The sequence below is a fragment of the Ambystoma mexicanum genome, chromosome 2q, assembly GCF_040938575.1.
Source record: "Ambystoma mexicanum isolate Mex_15411 chromosome 2q, UKY_AmexF1_1, whole genome shotgun sequence".
Lineage (NCBI taxonomy): Eukaryota > Metazoa > Chordata > Amphibia > Caudata > Ambystomatidae > Ambystoma > Ambystoma mexicanum.
The window spans coordinates 216,878,970-216,902,728 of record NC_090924.1 but is presented as its reverse complement, the minus strand read 5'-3'; the positions used below and the strand labels follow the sequence as shown (position 1 = coordinate 216,902,728).

At 47.1% G+C, this 23,759-nt stretch overlaps 1 protein-coding gene across 6 annotated transcripts in view; it reads right to left on the bottom strand.

Annotated features, from left to right (window-relative positions):
• The window catches only part of CCP110 (centriolar coiled-coil protein 110), a 1,154,773-nt gene that overhangs the window by 91,346 nt on the left and 1,039,668 nt on the right, over nucleotides 1-23,759 (bottom strand). For all 6 annotated transcript variants that reach the window (XM_069647149.1, XM_069647148.1, XM_069647151.1 and 3 more), the window contains one exon: nucleotides 11,825-11,904. In XM_069647149.1, the coding sequence (XP_069503250.1) occupies nucleotides 11,825-11,904 (80 nt within the window). The remainder of the gene's footprint in view (nucleotides 1-11,824; nucleotides 11,905-23,759) is intronic.

Sequence of the window (23,759 nt, the reverse complement as noted above, 5' to 3'; positions counted from 1 at the left end):
TTGAAAAATTCCCTGTGCTTTAAACATGCTGGCTGGGAGATGGGAAGCAGGTCAATGGTGGACGTTACAACATCCGTGTTTGGTATAGACTAATGAAATGTCAGCGCAAAGGAGTCCCACATCAGAGAGGCAGAGACTTGAAAACGCCTAACAAAAGCTAACCCTGAAGAACCCGGGAGAGCTTTGGTCAAAGGTACAAGCAAACAAGTGGGTGCCATTTCATGTCTTGGCATGCTGTCCACCACTGTCAGCTGCTGGTTCCACAGCATATGGTGGTAATGATGCAGACCACCTAGTGTGATTGATGATCACCAGTGAAGGCCTGATTTCTTTCAGCGACCCTAACTGGACCTTTGTCTTCTTTGTCCTTTTTTGAAGGATTGCTGGTTGTTTCCCTACTTGGGGAATTTCAGACCTAGGCTTAGAATTAGCCTGTGAATGGAGATGGGTGCGAGAGGCCTCAGACTTAACTCAATATTGGCCCCAAGAAGGGGAACCTTGGGCGCATACCTGGAATTAGCCAGAGGGGGATACTCCGGTATGCCCCCAGTAGTTCTGCCTAAGCAGGGATTCTAAGAGTCTCCCCGGCCTTCAAAGGGATTGGTCAACCCCTTGTGGCATGGGAAACATTCAGGAAGGCGTCTCCAGGATAACATGGCCAAAAAGCAGGTGTGCCACTCATGTGGTGCTGCTTCTTTGTTGAAATTGAATCTTGAAGGTGCTGAGGAGGAAGACTCAAGAAAATCAACAGTAAAGCTGACACTCCAGGATCCTGACCGAGAGGGTGTCGTAGCAGAGGCCACACTCTGGCCCAGAACACAGAGTGTGGGTCCATGTCCAGGATGTGCCTGTTGCAGCAGACATGCAAAGAAAAACTGGTATTAACTGGAATAAGCAGAGGGACTTGCTGCCAGGCCACCAAGAGGAACAAAAAAACTAATTAAAGAGGGCAAAATCCAGGTAGAGTGCTATGCACACAATACTGATCCAGTCCAGCGTGGATAAAAAGACTGGTGGGTCGAAGTGGGAACCTCAAGGGGTATAGACGCATATCTGCCGGCATACAACTGCAGCAGCCAATCGAATGGAGGGACTATTCAGTAAAAAAATAGCTTTGGTCCCATCCCTGCAAGTCGGATCTCCCATAAGTATGGGAGAAAGCCGACAGGACGTAGGAGTATGAGTCAGAGGGAGCAGATTTGTAAAAGGTAAAAGTTAGCATAAAACATAACAGGATTGTCCACCCAGTATTTATGTAATGTATGTGTCATTTGTATTTGAAGGGAGGGATCACAAGTAGGAGTGCAGTGTCTGAGCAGAGGTTTCTGTTAGGTTGGTAATGGGTGAGTTTCTGTTGAAGGTATTCTGGGCCTGTCTTTTGGAGGGCACAGTGGGTGATTCACATGGCTTTGAAAGTGGCCCGTTGCCCGACAGGGAGCCAGTAGAGGACACAGAGGACTGGTGTGATGTGCCCTCTCTGGAGCAAGAGCCAGGAGGAGCCTAGCTGAAGTGTTTTTTACCTGTTGGAGCTTTCTGGGTTAATATGCAGGGGCACCCAGGTAAAAGGAGTTGGTGTAGTCTACGCAGGAGAGGACAAGGGCCATGATTACAGTGACTCTGGGGATAGGAGAGCTAAGGGAATATGCGCCTGAGAATGCAGAGGTGTAGAGATCAATATTTAGCGAATGTATTGATATTAAAAATTATTTGGACGTCCTCAGCGTAGTTGTAGTAGGTTATGTGAGCGAATAAGGGTGGGGAGGGGGCTCAAGTATAGCTCTGAAGAGCACAGGGGAGATACGGAGGCACCCTGAGGGACCCTGTTGGTGACATGTGGGGGGCCAAGGAGAAGTGAGGAGGAGGGCGATTTGTGATCTGTAACCAATGAAAGAGGAAAACCACCAAAGTGCTGTGCCCCTTATACCGAGCAAGCAGAGTCAGTGAGGATGCTGTGGTGGATGGTGTCAAAAGCCACCGGGAGGTCGACGAGCATAATTGCAGCACAGCCTTCTGTGTATGCTGTAATTTTGAGGTTATTTCAGATGGAGACTAGGGATGATTCAGTTCCACCGAGGGGTTATGCGAAATATAGCTATGAATATTGTATGCATAAGAAATATACTGTGTGTTACAGGTAGGTATCTTTTTAGGACATTAGTTTGCAGGGTAGTGACAAGTCGCCAAATGCTTAGGAATCCGTTCAAGTCCATACACAATGTTTTTAGTTGAGTTTGAAACTGAGAAAACCACAACATTATACACCAGGATTAAATTAAGTGGGAAGTATGGTGGATATAGTTAAGCTCAGAGCTCATAAGTTTTTTTTTATTGGACAACTTGCACCCAATGCTTTTCTATGGGTCAAATGCAAACAAAAAGCCACGTGATATGGTGAAAAGAAGCTGTCATGGTTACAGTTTAACAACCAATAAGAAGGGTATGCAGGTGGAGACCCCCGGCCAAAGAGACTCAAGGACCATGAACACGGAACTGGTATGCCAATAGCTGGAACGGATGCTGTGGTGTGGTGCACAACTATGGTGGCCAGGACTGCAGTCTCAGTGCCCAAAGCAATACAAAGGGATCACCAATTCAATGTAAGCTGCTGTCTTGGGTAGTTGTAGGCCCTAGATTCTGCCTATGGCCAGTGGTTTGCAGGGGGAACAATATTCCAGTCAGAAGGCAAGTCACACAGGGGCCATCAGGTGCTTTTTAATGGAAGCAGGAGTCCTTGAGTTACATAGCTGGACCCACCGAGTTAAGGGAAGGGAGTACTGCGTGGTTCCCTCGGATTATGTGGAAAATATTGTCTAGATTGCACAGAGCCCAGATGTTTTTCGCCTTTGTACTGTGGTTCTCAGAGCAGAAATCTCAGGTAGGCCTTCAATGTCTCAAAGTAAGCTCTTCCAGCTGTTTCAGGACGCATCCCAGTGTTTTACAAAAAGGTATGTGCAGATACCCATATTGTTTATAGCACAGTTGAGCGATGGATGCACATACAGCTTACAATAAGATACTGCACCAGTCAAACATCTGTCAGCCACCTAAATTGAGTAACTGTTACGCTCACCTGATTCCCACGGGGGCGTCGATCTGGACTGGCCCGCTGTTGCTTCCACCAGAGTGACACGTAGAGCCGAGATGACAGACTGGACAGGCCCACTTAGCTTCGTTTGTCGGGCTTGTATGAATATCTTTCTGCAATGGAGAAAGGGAATTAACCTCCCGTAACTTGAGCGTTAACCCACCTTCCCACTCCCGTTGTCTGCCCACTGACCACTCCTGAAGTTCCCTTAATCTCACCTGATGGTTTAGAAAGATGAGCTCTCCATCCTGCATCGAGCGCAGGGGCGCGTAGACGACCAGTTACTTCACTGGCGTAGAGGAATTGGTGAGTTCCAGTATTGACTCTAGAATCCAATTGTTAATAAGAGTTCAGATATCTGATCTTCACTCTGTCCGATTCCTTGCAGGTTGCCGACTCTAACCTCTCGAAGAGTTCCAAATGGCTATTGGTAAGATTCAGGTAAGTCTATTGTGGTTTTCCCCTTTGGGGCCGGGGTACAGCGATGATGCAGAGTTAACCGCGCCGACCCAAGATGAGGTGAGTACCCCCCTGTGGTAAATCAGGTGTCTTTGGGGTAGCTTGTATTGCTCTTTTGTACTCCCTTGCTCACCTGACTGTTCTTGTCCCCGCAGGTATCGAAGAGCGGCCTGGAAACGCTGAGTTCGCGATGGAGTGATGAAATGCAGCCCTGTATGGTGAGTTCAGCGCGGCGCTGCAAGGTACGTGGCGGCGGGCGTGTGATGACTTCTCTCTTCCAGATAGACGATGTGATGGATCGCGGATTCAGGTAAGGTTTTAAGTTCCGACCTCTTCTCCTTCTCTTCTTCTTGTTTCAGGTGTTCCAGGACTGAAGCGGGCGTGGCTGAAGACTGGAGCTACTGAAGACACGGTGAGCAGAATAACGCGAAGCACGTGTGGCTGTCCGGGCGTGGTTTAAATAGCCTTGGAAGAAGTTCCAGGTAAGTATTCTTCCACAGCCCCACCCGAGAAGAAAGTAGTCCCTGAGGTGCATCATGACAGCACTCCCCCTCAAGGCCCCTACTAAAGTCGTTCTTCCCCTTGGCCTTGGTTTGTTTGGAAATTCTCGGTGGAACCTCTTCACCAATTGAGGTGCATGTACATGGTCACTAGGTTCCCAAGACCTCTCTTGTGGACCATAACCTTTCCAGTCAATTAGATAAAAGAGTTTTGATCTCACCCTTTTTGAGTCCAAAATGTTCTTGACTTCGAATTCGGGTTCCCCATCTATGAGGATAGGTTCAGGGGGAGTGGTTAACTTAGTTCCTGGCTGTACTGGCTTCAAAAGAGACACGTGAAAGACGGGAATGAATTTGCATATGAGCAGGAAGGTCCAACTTGACGGCCACTGGGTTAATAATCGCCTTGATAGAATAAGGTCCCAAATACCTGGGGTTAAAGGTCTGTGTTCCCTTGAGTGGTAAGTGCTTGGTGACCAACCATACTTGGTCCCCTATTTGGTATTGCGGTGCTTCACTCCTGTGCTGATCAGCATCCTTCTTGTATTTTTCCTTAGCCTTTTGCAAATGGGCAGTTGCTTCTTTAAAGGCTTGTGTAATAACAGCGTGAAGATGGTCCACCGCGGGCATCTCTAAATGTTGGGGTGAATCCAAGTCCGAAGTTCGAGGATGGTGTCCATAGATGGTAAAAAAAGGACTTTGTCCAGTTCATGAGTGTACGGAATTATTGTACGCATACTCGGCGATCCAAAGAATGTCTTTCCAATTCCCCTCAGACTGATGTAGCATACAACGTAGATACTGTTCAAGAGTCTGGTTGGTCCTCTCCGTTTGACTGTCGGTCTGAGGGTGGTGACTGGTCGAAAGCAACAATTTGTGCCAGTTGGGAACACTTTCTCCAAAAATGTGAAATGAATTGAATGCCCCGGTCCGAAATCAATACGGACGGAAAGCCATGCAGGCGGACAACATTTTCAAGGAACTCTTTGGCCAGGATTGAAGCTGAAGGTATTCCTTTTAAAGGAATGAAGTGGGTCATTTTAGAAAAAAGATCTACAATAACTAAAATGGTGTTATAACCACTGTACGGGGGTAAATCCGTGATAAAGTCTAATGACAAGGTATGCCAAGGGGTAGGTGGTATGTCTAATGGTTGTAATAATCCAGCGGGTTTTTTCTTTTGCCCTTTATTTTGGGCGCAAATGCCACAAGACATGACAAATAACTTGACATCTTTTCGCCAGGTGGGCCACCAAAATTGTTTCTTGATTTTAGCTTCAGTTTTTGCAATACCAGGATGTCCTTCCATTAAGGTGTCATGGTAATGGGAAATGACAAGTTCCTGTAGTTCCTTTTGTGGTAGAAATAGCCGGCCTTGGTAATAAGGTAGATCATCGGTGACAGAGTACTCTGGGCCTTTCTTTGCCCAGTCCTGTAGGGCAATGGAATCAAAGAGTTGGTGGATCTTCTTTTGAATGTCCTCCAGTGTTTGTATGGATGTCAGGCCAAGGATCCTCTGTTCGGGAATTATGGGTACAGGTTCTAAAGTTATTTCTGTTTCTCCCATTCCAATTCGGGACAAGGCGTCTGCTTTACCATTTTTACAACCTGGTCGATAGGTTATTACAAAATCAAACTCGGCGAAGAACAATGCCCAACGGAGTTGGCGCGAAGATTGGGCCTTGGCTGTCTTTAGGTATTGCAAGCTGCGGTGATCGGTGATGACCGTAATGGGATGTCTGGCACCCAGCAGATAGTGCCGCCAAGCCTTGAAGGCGGACTTGATGGCCAATAGCTCCTTGTCGGTTATGGCATAGTTTAATTCGGGAGCCGAAAACTTTCTTGACCAAAACGCCACTGGGTGAAGCTGGTTAGTTTCAGGATCCTTTTGGGAGAGGACTGCTCCCATGGCTGAGCTGGATGCATCTGTTTCCACTATGTAGGGAAGCTCAGGGCGCGGGTGTCTTAATACAGGAGCAGATGTGAATTTTGCTTTTAACTCTTGGAAGGCGTTCTCGGCTTCCTCTGTCCACACAAAGTGTTTATTGTTTCGCAATAGCGTTGTAATGGGATGTACAATGTGTGAGAAGTCCGGGATAAACCTGCGGTAGAAATTGGCAAAGCCAAGCATGCTTTGAACTCCTTTGACTGAACTTGGCGAAGGCCAATTAAGAATTGCATCCACCTTACGTGTATCCATCCGGATTCCTCTCGGGGTCACAATAAATCCAAGGAATTCGACTTCCGTAGTGTGGAAGACGCACTTTTCCAGTTTAGCATATAATTTATGCTGGCGTAACTTCTCTAGGACTGCTCGGACGTGTTTTACATGATCAGATTCCGATAAGGAGTATACTAAGATATCGTCGATGTAAACGACCACACAAACATCGATAAGCTCTCGGAGGACATCGTTCATGAAGAACTGGAAGGCTGCTGGTGCATTGCATAGTCCGAAAGGCATCACCTGGTACTCAAATAGTCCGTACTTGGTGCGAAAAGCAGTCTTTCATTCATCACCCTCTTTGACACGTACCAGATGATATGCCCCCCGAAGGTCTAGTTTAGTGTATATACAAGAGTCCTTCACCTGGTCTCGTAGTTCTGGGATCAAAGGCAGTGGGTATCGATTCTTGATGGTTATCTGATTCAGTGCGCGGTAGTCTATGCATGTTCTAAGGTCGCCTTCCTTTTTAGGTACGAAGAACAAAGCTGAAGATGCAGGGGACTTTGACGGGCGAATGAAGCCATTAGCAAGGTAGTGGTGTAGGTACTGGCGCAGGTGGAGATTTTCGGGTTCCGTAAGGGCATAGATTCTGCTGCAAGGTGGTTGTGCTCCAGGTACGAGATCTATTTGACAATCATACGATCTGTGAGGTGGTAAGGTGTTTGCCTGTTCCTTTTGGAAGACATCCTGAAAGTCTTGGTATTCAACAGGTAATTGTATGGCAGCTTGGATTACTGGGGCCAGGACTGAGTTTAGAGTTTTCTTTGGGTAGCAGGTGTGAGCACATTCTGGGAAGGTTAATCTCTTCTCTCGCCAATCAATACAGGGATTATGTTTTTCCAACCAAGGTATTCCCAGTATCAGTTGAAACTGTGGGGTCTTGATTAAGTCAAACACCATAGCCTCTCGGTGCCCATCTTGACTCAGCAATGTCATCTCTGCAGTGGAATGAGTTACGGGCCCAGAGGCAATTTCCGTTCCGTCTACAGTGGTGACGACATCGGCAGTGGTCTTGCGGGTGAGAGATAGATTCATCCTGGTAGCCAATTCACAGTCCAAGTAGTTTCCTATGGCTCCACTGTCAACGTACGCCTTTTCCGCGTGCATGCGTGATGGCTGCTCTGGATCTACAAGGACCATGGGTATGGTGAAATGCGAGGTCAGAGTGTCCTTCTTTAAGCTCGGCAAGCGGACCTCTACGCTTGCCGGGCGTGGTCGTTTCCAGAGTCAGGTTCCACATGGTTTTCGTCTGCTGCTCCTATAATGTTCTTGGGTGGTTTTACAGGGCAGTTCCGAAGAAAATGACCAGTAATTCCGCAATATAAACATAATTGCAGTTGCCGTCGTCTTTCTCTTTCCTTCTGGGTTAAGGGTCCTCTAACCCCCCCGATTTGCATAGGTTCCGAGACACCTACTCCCTTGGAGCTCACGTGGGTTTTAACCAACACCCTATTCTCAAACTTGGTTCGGTCAGCCTTTCTGGTTTGAAGTCTGTGATCTAACTGGACCACTAAATCTATATATTCAGCACAGTCTTGAGGCGGGTTCACGATTTGGGCCAAAACATCTTTGAGTTCTCCCCGAAGTCCTCGATGGAATAACGTGATTCACTTGGCTTTAGGCCATTCGGTTTCCACTACTAATCTATTAAAAGTTGCAATGTAAAATAAAAGATCCTGATTGCCTTGCCGTAAGGATAAAAGTTCGTTATCCAAAGCCTGTCCTCGGGAGTGTTAGGCAAATAGTCTTTCCATGCTTGTTCGAAAACCCTGGAAATCTCGAAGAATCGGGTCATCCTGATTAACTAGTGGAATGGACCAATCCGCCGCACTGCCGCTGAGATATGACAGTACAAAGGCTACCTTGGCCTGATCGTTTGGGAAAGCTCCAGGTCTACATAAAAAGTGCAAGCTTCATTGATTTATGAATATAGCAAACCTTTTTGGGTCTCCGGCAAAGCGTTCAGGCGGAGCCAAAGGAACGGCTCCAGGTAGATTTATCTGCACCGGGTTACTCAATGGTACAGGAGCTGGACTTGCCCCAAGTCCTGGAAGAGGTGTTTGTCCAGCCTGGCTTTGCAATAGTTCTCTGGCCAACTCCTCAGTTCGTTCTTTTGACACTATCAGTTCCCTCCTGAGGGCATTAGTTTCTTGGCGGGCGGAATGCACTTCGGCCCTTAATTCCCCTAATAATTGGGCCAACTGATCAGTTTCCGAGGTCTCCATGACGCCCAGGTGGGTATTTGTGGGTAGGCTTCGCATTCTGTTACGCTCACCTGATTCCCACGGGGGCGTCGATCTGGACTGGCCCGCTGTTGCTCCCACCAGAGTGACACGTAGAGCCGAGATGACAGACTGGACAGGCCCACTTAGCTTCGTTTGGCGGGCTCGTATGAATATCTTTCTGCAATGGAGAAAGGGAATTAACCTCCCGTAAACTTGAGCGTTAACCCACCTTCCCACTCCCGTTGTCTGCCCACTGACGATTCCTGAAGTTCCCTCTTAATCTCACCTGATGGTTTGGAAAGATGAGCTCTCCATCCTGCATCGAGCGCAGGGGCGCGTAGACGACCAGTTACTTCACTGGCGTGGAGGAATTTTGAGTTCCAGTATTGACTCTAGAATCCAATTGTTAATAAGAGTTCAGATATCTGATCTTCACTCTGTCCGATTCCTTGCAGGTTGCCGACTCTAACCTCTCGAAGAGTTCCAAATGGCTATTGGTAAGATTCAGGTAAGTCTATTGTGGTTTTCCCCTTTGGGGCCGGGGTACGCCGATGATGCAGAGTTAACCGCACCGACCCGAGGTGAGGTGAGTACCCCCCTGTGGTAAATCAGGTAAGTCTTTGGGGTAGCTTGTATTGCTCTTTTGTACTCCCTTGCTCACCTGACTGTTCTTGTCCCCGCAGGTATCGAAGAGCGGCCTGGAAATGCCGAGTTCGCGATGGAGTGATGAAATGCAGCCCTGTATGGTGAGTTCAGCGCGGCGCTGCAAGGTACGTGGCGGCGGGCGTGTGATGACTTCTCTCTTCCAGATAGACGATGTGATGGATCGCGGATTCAGGTAAGGTTTTAAGTTCTGACCTCTTCTCCTTCTCTTCTTGTTTCAGGTGTTCCAGGACTGAAGCGGCCGTGGCTGAAGACTGGAGCTGCTGAAGACACAGTGAGCGTTACGCTGCAGCAAGCAGAATAACGCGAAGCACGTGTGGCTGTCCGGGCGTGGTTTAAATAGCCTTGGAAGAAGTTCCAGGTAAGTATTCTTCCACAGCCCCACCCGAGAAGAAAGTAGTCCCTGAGGTAAAATAGTCCCTCCTAAGTCTCATTTGGCTTGTGGCTTCGTGCAGCATGGTCTGCATCAGGTAAGTATGCAGCATGGTCTGCCTCAGGTAAGTTTTCAATAATGAGTCTGACGCCCATGGCGACAGGACTGACTTTATCCTTATGAGCCTGGCGCCAGGACTGCACCCAAACAGCCCCTAACTGGGGTTTTTGGGCATGCTCCAAGTGGCATGATGCCTGCTTCCGGGGTTGCTGGGCCTGGTCTGGTTTCCCGGGGGCAGGCATCATGACAGTAATGCAGATTCTATCCTTCCTGTGTTACCAGGCTAACATTTGGGATGTGGATTCAGCAGTAAATGTCAAACAACCATTCATACATCTGCCTGATTGTGTCAAGGAAACAGCTCCCAAGGCCATGATCCCACAGCTATGTAGCAGTTTCCATGCTTACACAGCAAACTCAGAAGTGCGGAGTATCACTGGACTTCTAAAAACAGATTGCCATTATAATGGAGAACTGCAGGGAACAAAAACTTTGTTTCCTCAGAAGTAAAATGGCTGCAGAATCCTTGAGCTTTCCAAAATTGTTAAAGGAGCTGCCACTGGCCCTTCTTAGAGCGAGCAGGCCTCTAAGAAACCATAGACAGATGGATTCTCTCCTGCATTTTGGAAATGTACTACCGTCAGAACGTGGCTCCAAAAGGGGAGTTCATGTGCATCCAGTGAGGGCCAAGGAGGCCTCTGGCATCTTCCAGAGGCATGTCAGCTGGGAAGTTATTGCCAGGGCTACTAGATGGGACTTACTTTCTGCTTTCTGCAAGTATTACTGCTTGGACTTGAGCTCTCGGGCTGATGCCCAACTAGGGGGAAGAAGACTACAGGGGGACCTTGGGAACCATGCCCAGGGAATCAGAGACTCTCAGGGACAAATTAGATACAGTTTTACCAGCCCTCAAAGCGGACACTCTCTGCTACCCATTGACTAGTGATAATAGATGTGTGGCAAGTAAGAAATGTTGTGCTGTGTGTATGTGTAAAACTGAAGGAGTGAGTGATTTTTTTATGCCTGGTTAGTAGCTTCAGCTTGAACATTTTACCCCTGGTTTTAAATAGCCTCCGAGACCTGGATCGGGATGGGGGTGGGGCAGGGGCGGGAAGAAGATGGGTAGATTGGTGAACCTTGAGGACTAGCAGAAGGGTAAGTGGACTTGCTTACGATTTAAGAATAAGACTTTCCACCTAAAGTTAACATTTCTGAACACAAACCTATGAGTGGGTAGACAGAAAACCGATATAAAAGGCTAATCTTTCTTAATTTGGATCCTCATATGTGAACCTCAGAATGTTAGATGAGAATGCTGTACAATTTCATTTCCAAATTTGCAACATATTTGACAGTTTGGATTTATGAATGCTAGTATAGGTCAGCTGATGGTTTCATAAAGGAGATCAGTGAATAGTTTTTTCATCATCTTTTTGTCCCACAATGAATTATTTTGGGACAGTGAAAGGGGACTGGAAAGGCTTCATTCTTTCAATCACACTCACTATTAAGCCACAAATAGAACAAGTTAGAGGAAAAGGAAAGGTTATTTACATCTAACACGACATCTCGGAGATGGGTATCTTTCTGATATTCATTACTTTAGCAACTTTTTACTCTCAGCCCAACAGCAGGGACATTCCTAAATGCCAAAAGGAAGAAGATGCCCATCCCCGAGAAAATAGGTTCCTAGTACAAACCATGTTCTGATCCTCAAGGAACAGGAGAGCAAAATCTAGTTCCTAAAAGTACATTTGTGTTGAAGACATTTAGCTCACATAACTTCTTAAAGGACACATGCGTGCAACTGTATTTGGAAATAATTTAGATTCCTAAATATTACTACTCAGAATTCAAACTAGAAAGTAACTAGAATGGAAGGTTGAGATGGCACCTAGACAATAAAGGAATATTGTGTGCCATTAGAAAACTTCCAGAGTTCCCTAGGGACAACACAGATGTAGCCAAACATTACTCATGAATGTGAGGTAACCCACTGTGCCTGGAAGGGAATACATGTTTAAAACTGCAACCTCTCCCAAATGAATAACCATTCTCTAGTGAAGTTTCATAAAGAACGTTCTTAGAGGAATTAAAGACAGAAACAACCACTCTACCTTGTGATGGTGACGAATCCACTAGAGTGTCAGTAACACAAGCAAATGCAAAGCTCGGTTTTTCCACATAATGAAAGAACGCAAATCAACAAAAAAGGTTTAAAGAATAACATACTTGAGAAGTTTTTTCCTGTCTAGAGACTTCTGGGTAGCTGCTGAAAGCGAAACTCTATCACGGGGGCTTTTCATCTTTTCCTAAAAAGGGAAGAACAAAAACAAAACACACACACAACGGCATTAACACCTTAAGGGGAGACAATGGTAAAATGTGTATTTGTATTGAAAATCGCCCTCAGCAATCCTTGTTCTTGGAGGGCATTGTCAATGTATACACAGCCGAGTATAGCCAATGCCAGGACTTCAGACTAGTGATGCTACGTTGCAAGCTACTAGACAGGCACACAGTCACCCCCCTCTTTTGTTCAAATGCACACACAACATTTCTTACTCACCAAGAGTCAATTTTCACTAGCTAATGGCTAGTGACTGGTGCACATTTTGAGGTTAAGACCGGTATCATATTTCGAACCCCACTGAACTCTATCAGGTCACATGCTCCCAAGATTGCACATCCCGCAGCAATGATTTTTATTAATTCACTGTAAATGGGCCAGCAAGTGGAATTGTATACCCCTCCTTCTTTTGGAAGCAGTACAATGTCCAAGAGAGGAATAGGAGCAATACCAAGGTCTGGCAACAGAGGCCCCACAAGCCTAGAGAAAGAACCATTGCACACATGTATCTCAGAGTGACTTTAAAAGAGGAATACTCCTGCTGTTCACAGTGTATGGGCACACCTCTCTCTGCACCCAAGGAATGGAGTAAAAGCTCCCCTAAAGAACAACTATGGCCCTACAAGTCATCAACCCCAAAGTCATCAACCCCACAGCTAATGGAAGCCACTTCTAGGTACAAATAAAAAGGCAATGGGGTGGTCAGTGGTGGAAAAAACATTATTTCATGTATGTATGCAAGAATCCAACCATATGGTTACCAACCAAAACCATTTTCAGACTTATTCCGATCCAAAGAAGGAATCATTTACCTGGTGAGAGATCTGAGGCAAATTCCAAAACTTCTTTGGATACTTTAAGGACAGTCCCAGTGCGAAGTGTGTCTCTAGCCACAGTCCTAGCCTCTACTACACCCTTAAGGCTATCTTTCTGAGAATGTGAAAACACTCACAGAGTGGGTAATTAAGGGTTCTTTGAAGAAACATGTGGGCTAATATTATGTGATGTCAGGGGCGTGGCATGATTGGTGTATGCAGCATTGCACAAACCCCTACACCTAGTTTAGTAGCTGGCCCCAGTCCACCATCACCCCTTCCTCCAGCTTTGGGTCCCTAGATCCCTGTAAAATATCCATTTACGCCATCGACCCATCAGCTGACATCATCCATCCAGTGGGCCACTGACGGACCGTGGGGCCTCTTCCAGGCTATGGCAACCCATCTTTTCGCTAGTATCAACTTAAATCGAGCCATACGGTTTTCTTGTTATGCACAGTTTCCCCCTTGGGAGAATGCCCCACAAACACACCTTTATGCTGCATTCAAAACTGGAACCCAACAATCCATTAACCTTTGACATCCCTGCCTGCCAATATCGTGCCACCACTAAGCATCCCCACAGCATATACCAGACCCCTGCTGCCCTTATCCCACAGCGGGAGCAGTCCTGACTCAGGTTATTGCTCATAGCATGCAATTTAATCGTTGTCACATAAACGCTCTGCAGGTTATTAAATTGGACTAGCTGGAACTAAGTATTCCTCTAATACCTTCCGTACTGTCCCCAGATTTTAATTCATTCCCACTCTGAAATCTGTCAGCCCATATCGCTCTCCCACTTATTCTTGACCGCCAGCTCCCCCACTGGGAATTCACTTTGTATCATCTGGTAAATTCGAGAAACCTTAGCCCTCCCATTATTTTCTGTGAGCAGCACCTGCATCAGCGGGCTTGTGCTAGGCTCCTCTGGGATCTCCCTCCACATGGCAGCCAGTTGTCCCTTTGGAACCCCATATCGAGTACTCCATCCTCCAAACAGCATCAGCTTCCCATTTTCAAACAAGTCTCCCACCGGCCTACATCCCCTCTCTGTTAGATCACAGAGCCCCCATGCCCTCCAGTGCCGAGATCGGTTCCACATTCCATGGCAGTTCCGTGCTATAGAGCCCCATCACATGCAGCTTCCTCAGAAGCTTCCTCCAGAGCACCCTCAATACCTGGAATACATTGTCGATCCCACCTTGCCTCACAACAAATCTATTCCCCGCCGACGAGCTGAATGAGTTCCAACCAGTCCCATCAGCAATTCCCTGCGTGCATCCGCCCACGGTAGTATCGCCTGCAGTTTTGCTGTCATGAAGTACTGCCCGTAATATGGCAAATTGAGCGCCCCCCCCCTCCAGGCACGGGTGCCCTAATGTTGCCAGTGAGACCCTCCACCTCAAAACAATTCCCCTACCTTCTCATCTTGCATTTTAAAAAACACCTTCCTAATGGCATATGGGATATTAGTAAAGTAATAAAGTAACCTTGCGAGTATGACAATTTTACAGAGTGCCATCAATCATATCAGTTAACCTCTCCAGAATTGGATTGTGTCCCGTATCCCTGACAATGCTCTATCTGTATTGTACACCAACGTCTTGTCCATGTCGTGGACGTCTGAATTCCCAGGTACCTAAACGATCCACCTTCCCATCTTATCCCCCAATCCAGTAGGGCAGCTAGTTTGTGGCTGCGAAGACCACCTCTCCCCCAACAGGAACATTAGGGACTTCTCTATTAATGCGGCAGCCTAACAGCATCTGGAAATTACCCAGTACCTCCAGCAGCATTGGCATATTGTCCCTTGGGTTCCCCACATGTAGCAACAGGTCACAATATAAAGGGATGTATGTTTCACCAGCCCCATGAATATCCCCACCTCATGATATCCTTCCGAGGAAACCTTGCCAATGGTTCCAGTGCCATGGTAAACAAAATTGGTGAAATCGGACACCCTTGTGTCCTCCAACCCAGCGTCCACTGCTGTGACAATCAGTCATTCATTTTCACCCTTGCCGTCTGTCTAGTGTATAAACGCCATAGCAACCAGCAGAGGTTAACCCCAAACCCAAAAGCATCCAGCGCCCTAAATAGCCATTCCCATTCTAATAAATCAAAGGCCTTCACCGCGTCAAAGGCTGCAAGTGCCATTCCCCCCTCGGTGTATTTCACCAAATCTATCACATGATGCAGGCAGCATAGGTTCATTGCTGTATTCCATCCCTCTATGAATCGGTCGGGATTCACCAGTGTCAGGGCCACCCTTGACAGTCTGGTAGCTAGGATCTTTCCCAGAATCTTGACTTCGACATATAGCAACGAGATGGGGCAATAGGATGCACAGTACAGGGGGTCATTCCGTTCTTTTAACTAAACGTTTATGACTGCCTCCCGCATCGCGGCGGGGAGAACCCCTGACTCAAAGGCCTCATCATATACTTTATTAAGTTGAGGAACCAAGAGGTCTGTATATGTACAGTAGAACTCCACCGGAAAACCGTTGCTTCCGGGGGATCTACTCTTCTGCATGGTTTGTAGCACACAGCTTATATCGGATTCCTCAATGGGCTTTTTAAACCCCTCCCTAAAGTCCCTGGACAGGACCGGCAATTGAATAAAGTCCAGCAGTTTGTCTGCCTCAGCTGCCACATACATCCCCTCACTTGCGTACAGATCTTGGTAGAAATGCCAGAACGTCTCATTAATCCCTTCCTGGGTGCTAGTCGAATCTCACGATTCTCGTCTGATCCACATGATAACATAGCAGTCATTCCCGGAGGATCAAGCAAGCCACCAACCGCCATGCCTTATCCCCTTTCCCGTGGATCTGCACATCCTGCCTACTTGCATCGAATTTCGACAACAAAGCCTGCGCCTCCGGGTGAGAGGCTAATACCTTTGCCAATCCTTCCCCTACCTGCCACCCCTCTGCCAATTCCCTCTCCAGATGTGACACTTCTCCTACCTTCCTAAATGCATCCTGTAATCTCTGCCTCACCCCCGTTACCGTGGATATGCAAACTTCCTTAATTGTGGCCTTAAACGTTTCGTACAGCATTCCCACTGCCTCCATTGACCCCTCATTAATCTCGAAAAACTACACTATTGCTTCCTGTAGCGTTTCTTTGAACGCTACATCCTCCAGGGCCTCCGCTTATAGGCACCATAGCCATATCAGTGGTCTACGCCGCAGTCCCTGCAATCTCGGCACCAAGGCAGAGTGGTCCGAAAAGACTCTCCCCAAATATTCTGTACCGTCAAAGGAGTGGAAATCTTCTGCACCCCTAAAAAACAATAGTCCAAGCAGGAGTACGCACTGTGTACACCTGAAAAAGAAGAAAAACCCCTCTCTTGCCCATGTGACTCGCTCCACCAGATCCAGGTCCCACACTACCCTCTGCAGTGATGATGCTGCTGCCTACTGCTTCAGTTTATCGGTCCTTCCCTTACCATCCAATTCTGAGTCCAGAAGACAATGAAACCCCCCTCCCTCACCAGGTCTAGTACCGAAGGGAAAACTGGATGGGTTAATGTGTCTCTGCACATAAAACGTAGACAAGAGGGGGGCGGGGTGGAACTGAGGGGAGTAGCGCTAATTGGTAGGTGGATACAAAAACTCCAAACCCCTTCACAGAATTGTCTAGGAAATAGGGACTGCCTTATATCAACCAGAAGGAGGGCCAATAGGCAGTGAAGTTCTAGATGGACCCACATAAATGAAACCACCACTACAAGAGTAATCAATACTGCTTTAGCCAACCACCACAAACAGTGGATCACTGCCATTACAAGTGCAGTGCCCCTTTCTCTCAGTCTCTGGTGTTAGCAGTCCGGGGGCTGCGGCCAGTGTCAATTATCCATTCCCCTCTTTGGATGGAAATGTTGTGCTTTCCCAAAGGGGCTTTTTACACTTGTAAAGTGCTTCCACCTATTAATTGAAGGGCACGAGGGCCCTAAACTTAATTTTATTAAATGCAAGTTTCTAGAACACAAACCATTACCTCGGGGGGGGGGGGGGGGGGGGTTGTGTGGGTGTAGTATGGGGTCTTATTTCATTAGTATAAGTCAGTCGCTTGCAACCTTTGGCTCTGCAGATGTCTTGCAGTACAACTCCCATCATACTTAGCCAGTATAGTCAATGGTGCGGGTCCAACACACCAAGAGAACCAAAGGTTACAGAATCCTGGTAGAAGTTTAGAACTAACAACTATACTGTGAGGCTGGCCACTTATTTACACAAATAGCCTAGATCCAAGAAATAATATTTGTTGCTGATTTCTTAGTGTTGAGTTTGGTACAGCGTTGTCTGCTTGTCGGGATTGCCGTGCCTTCCTTCCACGTGGTTTCGCTTTGGACTACGCCTATCGCTGCCAGTATACCCGGGCCTGCTGGAAAGGCCATCCAAGGGCAACCGGGACTGGTTGTGCCTACAGGGCATGGGCTGGACTCCTACTAGCTGGGTGATTGTTAGTTGTGTCCAGTAAACTGCCTTCTCATCCCTCGGCACGCTGGACTGTGGCTTAACTGTGGGCAAGCCCTCGACTGAGAGTAGATATATGGTGTGCTGCTTACCTGAGGGAGACCTCCTGTTCCCACTGAACGTTCTGTGCTTTGTACTGTGTCTGGCATTGCGAGCCTGTCCAGGGCTCTTGCCGGCATCCCTGCGCTTCCTGGAGGAGGCGGGGCCATCCAGGACACGTGACTCAGGCCGCCTTCAAAACACAGAGGCTACCACCCTTGCAGCGTTAAGCCCGACAGGGGGTAAAGACCGGTGACTATTGAGCGACTGTTTGGCGCTGTAAGAGTCTGAGGCGTCCTGGCCTTTCATCTGCTCCACTTCAGCCCAGTCCCTCTCTGCATCTTGCTCAAGCCGCGGAAATCATGCGCGTCACTACGAAAGTGAAAGCAAACATTACGGCTGTGAAAACACGGGCTCAACGGAAGCTGGGTAATGACACTTTAAGCCTGTGTGTGGAATCCTCTTCGACAACAGCTGAGTCCCCCACACTGGTTGCTTCAAGAGTCGGATCTGTGTCACCGTCGGTACCAGTGTCTCCCTGTCGGTCGATTGGACTGCGGACTGCCGAGAGCAGAAACCAAGTAAGTGTTTTCATCCCCAACACCCCTAATGTGCTTAATGAGGTTAACCCGCTCCATGCATCACATATCTTGTTTACAATGGGGGAAGAAACTCTAAGTGACGAAACACTAACTATGAATTCCAAAAGTAGCAATGTCGACCCTAGCGTCTTGTCTGATCAACTGCCTGTCCAATTGTTACAACACAAACCTCGCTGTGAAGCGAGTGTCATTGCGGCTACGACCAATGAAGCGCATTTAGCCTACCGCAAACAACTTGATGCGGAAAATGGCTCAAGCTCCTGCACTGTGCGCGGGTTGCCCTTGGTAACATTGGACAATGTGGAATTTGTAGAACCCGTGGAGTATGTGGATTTTTTGTCAAATTGCGACGACACCGACGCTGGACTCTTGCCCACTATTCCACGCCAACACAACCATTATACGGGTGAACGTGATGGCTCAAGTACTGGGTCCCCGCGACCTAGATTTTACAGTGCATATGAAAAACTGATGTCTCCCCTGAATTCCTGTGAACTGACTCATGATAACGTTGACTATGATAATGTAATCATGATACCTCAGGTGGGCGCAAACCTAGGCTGTGACCCAACTAAAGATGTGCTTCTTAATCACTCATTACTTACTACATCTCTTAGGAGTGAATTTAAGAGCGCCGAATCCAAACAAGACGGAACCCGTAGAAACTCCTTGGATGTCGTTAATAAACTATTAACCGATCTCACTAGGATGAATAAAGACAGATGCCACAAACTAACGTCAAGTGGAAGGTCTAACAGGTCTGAGGTCTCTGCTAAGCCCTTTGTAACTCAGAGCCCAACTCCGAGTCCACCGGCTTTAGTGAAAGACAGTAAACTGCAGATGCCTTATGCAAACGGCCTATCTAAAAGAAGAAGAGCTGACTCGAGTATTTCACCCAACTTGCAATGCTCACAAACGAAAAAACCCAAAATGGGTGCTGTTCCATTTGAAAGTTCGCAAAATTAGCCACTGGGTGAGGAAAGGCTAACTGCCAATCACGAGCAAGCGGTCTCTTCATCTGACTCTTCCTCCTCTGACTCTTCTATAATGGAGCGTCCGTTCCCGAAAATCAGACGTCTTCCATTCAACAGAAAGCGTTGTGTACGAGTGGAAGCAGACGAAGCTGCTAACGTGGAACAAGATCTCCCAATGAGAGTCCTTCAAGCCATTATAATATCGTCAATGACTAACAACTGCTCCGTTTCTCAAAATGTATGAACATGTTAATGACAACATAAAAGAACTTGTAACTTCAGTATCGACAATGAACACTAAGCTTTTGACCATCGAAAACACAACCAATGCACATAAAGACTCACTGGCCCGAATGCAAAAAAAGACTGAGCTGGCTATGGCATCATTAGTGGATATCGCCAAAAACCAAACTTGGACAAGAAACTTTGGCGAAACAAGCACTGAACTTATTCCAACAAAAGTCCGAAACACTTCATGGATGGGAAAATAAGCGTGAAAGAGACGTCGAGGGAAACACATGTACTGACGCGACTCCTATTCGCAATCTTAGAGGCCCTTCCCCCATCATAACTGTTTTGCCCTTGGCAAACGAAGTTGTAACTAAATTACTCCACACGACAGACCTAACACTTGAGAGTCCAACTTCAAACGCTACTCGAGGGAACGAGGTCATAACGGATCCAACAGCTTCAACTCTAGATGGAGTCACCTCATCACACGAGGTTCCTCCGCCTGCTATTCCTAACAACGACCATACGATTGGCAACGCTGACGGAGCGTTGACCGTCTCCCATTGTCTGCACTACCACAATTAGAGGCTAAAGCACAGAAGGAAATCAAAGAAGTGGCCGGGCCATCTAACAACGATCAAATGATTGGCAACGCTGACAGAGCGTTGAATGGCTACCGAATGCCACAACTATCTGCCCTACTACAATTAGAGGCCAAAGCACCTCCTGTGCGTGTTCTGCCCTGTAGACCGAAGGCGTACGGCATAATATTGCCCCCACAAAGTAGTAAGACGGTGTGAAGTGATTCAGCAAATCATAACATCGCAGGATCTCCTTGACAAGTCTGAGTCCATGTTTATGACACTCGACGAAAAACGTCGTAAAATACTAGCAAAGACCAACAAAATGGATGGTAAATGGAGAGCAACTGAACCTCAAACAACTTTCGGCAGCTGTTGTAAGTCAGAGTCAGTATGGTCTAATACATCCCACAACCAAATAGACCAAAAAAAGGCTTGCATAATTGATATGCAGCCAGAGTCGAGCATTGATCCTATAACTGAACTGAGACGAACTGGGAGAGACAGTTCTAAAAATGCTCCTCTGACTCGGAGGCGGCCTCTTTTGCGTGAGAAGGTTGGAACGTTGGAGGTGCGGCTTGAGTCTGTGACTCTGCGAGAACACTGAGCAGCGTCTAGGGTCCTCTTTTCGAACACCAGTGAAGCCCGTGAAGCAAAGCCTCTTGACGAGTGGTTGTCACTCGATCCACCCGCTTCCTCCCAAAATCGGGGAAGATTCAGCGAAGGCATGGGGGAAGTAGCGGGCCCCTGGATTCGAGAGCTGGAGAGGACGCGTGCGAGGAGCCAGGAGTTTCTTGGCGTGCAGAGCCTCTTAAGAGGGGGGCGGCCTCTGGAGAGGAGCCGTGGCAGCAAAAAAAAGCGTCGGTGAGTCCAGGCGAGTTGCTTGTGTAGTTGGAGTTTAATTGGGCTGTTAGAGTTGTTACTAGAGTCACCATCAGTTCATCTCTCTTTGAGCCCTTGAATTCTAACTTCTCTTCCCCCGAGGTGAAGGAAAGATTACAGCAAAATTCCAGCCAGAATTCGGGGAAGAAGTTGTGGAAGACTGTGAGAGGCTGTCTTTGCTGTTTTTTACCTGGTTCCTCCCCTACCCACCTTGCTTGCCCTGTTCGCCGGACTGTTGGCCTATGTGGGCACCGGTTGAATATGGCTCTAGTATTATGGTGCAGTGGGGCGAGCTGTTTTGAGCCCCACATTTTTGGCTACAAAAGCTGCACTGGTATAGGATTATCAGAAGCGGCTGTTGACAGTGCGACTTGATGACCCAACTCTGTATTGGCGCATAGGCGCAGTTGTGGGTCTGTGTGCGATACGTGAGGTCGGTAGGGTCTCTTCCCTCAAACCATTTAACTTCCGCCTGGAAGTTTAGGAGGGAGGCGGAGTGAGAGGCTGGGTAGTTTGAGACAGACTTGTGAAGGATTGAGGAGGGGTGTTGCAGAGGCAAGTGACTACTTTACTAGCGGATCGGCTGTATGATCTCACGGATCGACTGTGAGATTTTGAGTTTATCTGATTTATCCAGGCATTCAAGCGGAAGGCTGGTCGTACTCTTGTCAGGAGACTGTGGGCCTTGTGCCTTTGATCCTGAAGTGTGCGGAAACGCAGTGGTTTAAAACGCAAAGGGATTAGTAATCTGTTGGTCTGATGCAAACAAGAACAGAACGAAACCAACCAGTCCACATATAATTTACGAAAACCTAAGGCGAAGACCATAAACTTGATCCCTGTTAATAAAGAAGTTGAAATGGAAAAAATTAGGACAAAGAAGAAAGTAATGAAAATGCCTTCTACAAAACAAGGTGTGATTACTGAATTCTTTCCTTTGAATACAGTCCCCGAAATAAATTCTACCGCTATCGAAGAAGATTTACCAGCTCACTGCGACACAGAGGCTATAACATCGATAGATCTTGAGGACATAGATAATAACTCACTATTAGATTTGTGCTTAAACATCCAAAGAAGCATGACACCTCATCCGGACAGAAGAAGCAGCAATAGTGGCACGCAGACTGACAGAAGTATGACCACACCTCTGGGAACCAGGGTTGGTCTGGGTTTAGACAGGTTGTCCATTTCGCCTAGCCTAGCAATGGTCTTGACAGAGGATGTACCGGATGAGGAAGTAGAGTCCCAGGAAATGCTCTTCCCAGAGGCCTCAGAAATAGTCAAAATCCAGGCATCAGTCGCATCACTACAATTTGCACTTAAGGTTTTGCTTAAAATGTCCGGGCGAATACTGGCCAACACAGAGGCACTTGCTATGGAAAATAAAGGAAGATTGTTAGCAGTAGAAGAGGCAGAAGCCGACATGTCAGAAGCTATCCTCATTGTCAATGAAATTGAAGAGCAAGAAGCTCTGGAGACGGAGCAGGATGCGTGGAATCACAAACCTCTCTTTTCACGAAAACAACAGAGACTAGCAAAAAGGGCGGCTGGAAAGAGCAAAAGAATCAGCACTGTGGCATGTTCAATGACGGAGCAGGGCAAGATCGGATTCCTTACCAAAAAGAGTAGGAAAAGAATGGCCAGAGCGAAGAAAAGGAAGGCAGCCAGAGAAGGATACCTTACGAGCTGGCTATTACCCGCACAAGTGGTTGATAACGATTTAGAAGTAGAGACAGAAAGTGGAGCTGGATGAGGTCTGTAATAGAGAGGCCAATATAGACGAAGCAGCAAAACTGCTTACGGATTTAGACAGCTCAGAAATCATAGTAGCTCCTACATTAGAAAATAAAGGGGAGAAGAAAGGAAACAGGATATGCTTGATTAAGAACTTATACCACAGCAAGAACAGTAAATGGTTATCACGTTCAGAATTTCTGACAAGACTTGACTCTGTTCCTCAACTGCGAGTGCTCAAATCAGACGACTTTGTATTCGTCGAGCCCCTGAAAGGCCCCAACCCCAGAGTGTCTGCACTACATTGTAAGTTCCTGGCCACAGCCGATCTCCTAAGGACCTATAAAGAGGAATTAAAGGCAGCAGACATGGAGGTTGATGCCGATCTCAATGAAATTGAACCGGTTTGCCCTAGGGAAGAGGTAGAACCTGTGCCGGCAATTGCAGATTACCCAAGTCCACCAGAGGGAAAGAAGATTGCTGCATCTGAAGTTCAACAAATGCTAAAATGGATAGCTGAGGCTCTCCCTGAGATTATATCCAATCAATGAGAATTAACTATATTATCTTGGAATTGCCGAGGCTTTGCTCATCTTCTATCTCCGGAGGGCTCTACCAAGCTTCTGGATAACTGTAGCTGTTTCTGTTTACAAGAAACTTGGACTATAGATCCTTTAATATTAGATGGTTATACGTCATATCATTCGGCAGAAAAAAGGGGAGAAAAAGGCAGGCCCTATGGTGGCCTGACTATAGGGGTAACTAATACATTGGGCTCAAAACAGATTGCCTGTAACCTTGAAAGCAATATGATAGCCGTTTAAGTAATTTTGAACCCCAAGGACCCTAGGGGCTCCTTTTTGTAAGTGAGTCTATATAATCCACCTGGGGCAAAGTTGAGTGAGCATCTGCAGGACTCGCTCCAGGATCTATTGGCCAAGTGGCTATTTCGGTCTTGTAGCACAGGAATAATTGTTGTGGGCGACTCCAACTGCCATATGCTAGGGCATGAGAGTAAAATGCAGAACCCTAGACTAAATAAAAGAGGAATTATGGCCCATAACAAGAGGGACCCCGAAGGCGGAGTGTGGGAATATCTGTTTGAATCCTGGAACATGGAAATGCTTAATGGTAGAACAACTGGTGATTGTCCCGGACACTACACGTGGTCGAATGGGAGCTCGTGTAGTGTTCTGGATTACATATTTGTGTGTCCTGGGATCCAGCAAATGGTGACAGATATGTCGGTGACCCCCAATGAATGGAGCGATCATGCTGCTTTAAAATGTGAGATTAGCATTCCTGGAGAGCAGGTCTTGTCCAATAACATAGGTATGGTAAAAACCAATAAACCCGGTACTAGGATTTCCTGGTCGGACAAAAATATCTCGTTGGCAATTGAGGCCTTGGGGGTGGCAGATTATAGTGAGCTCCCTAACTTTAATGAGCTATCAATGGATGACAGAG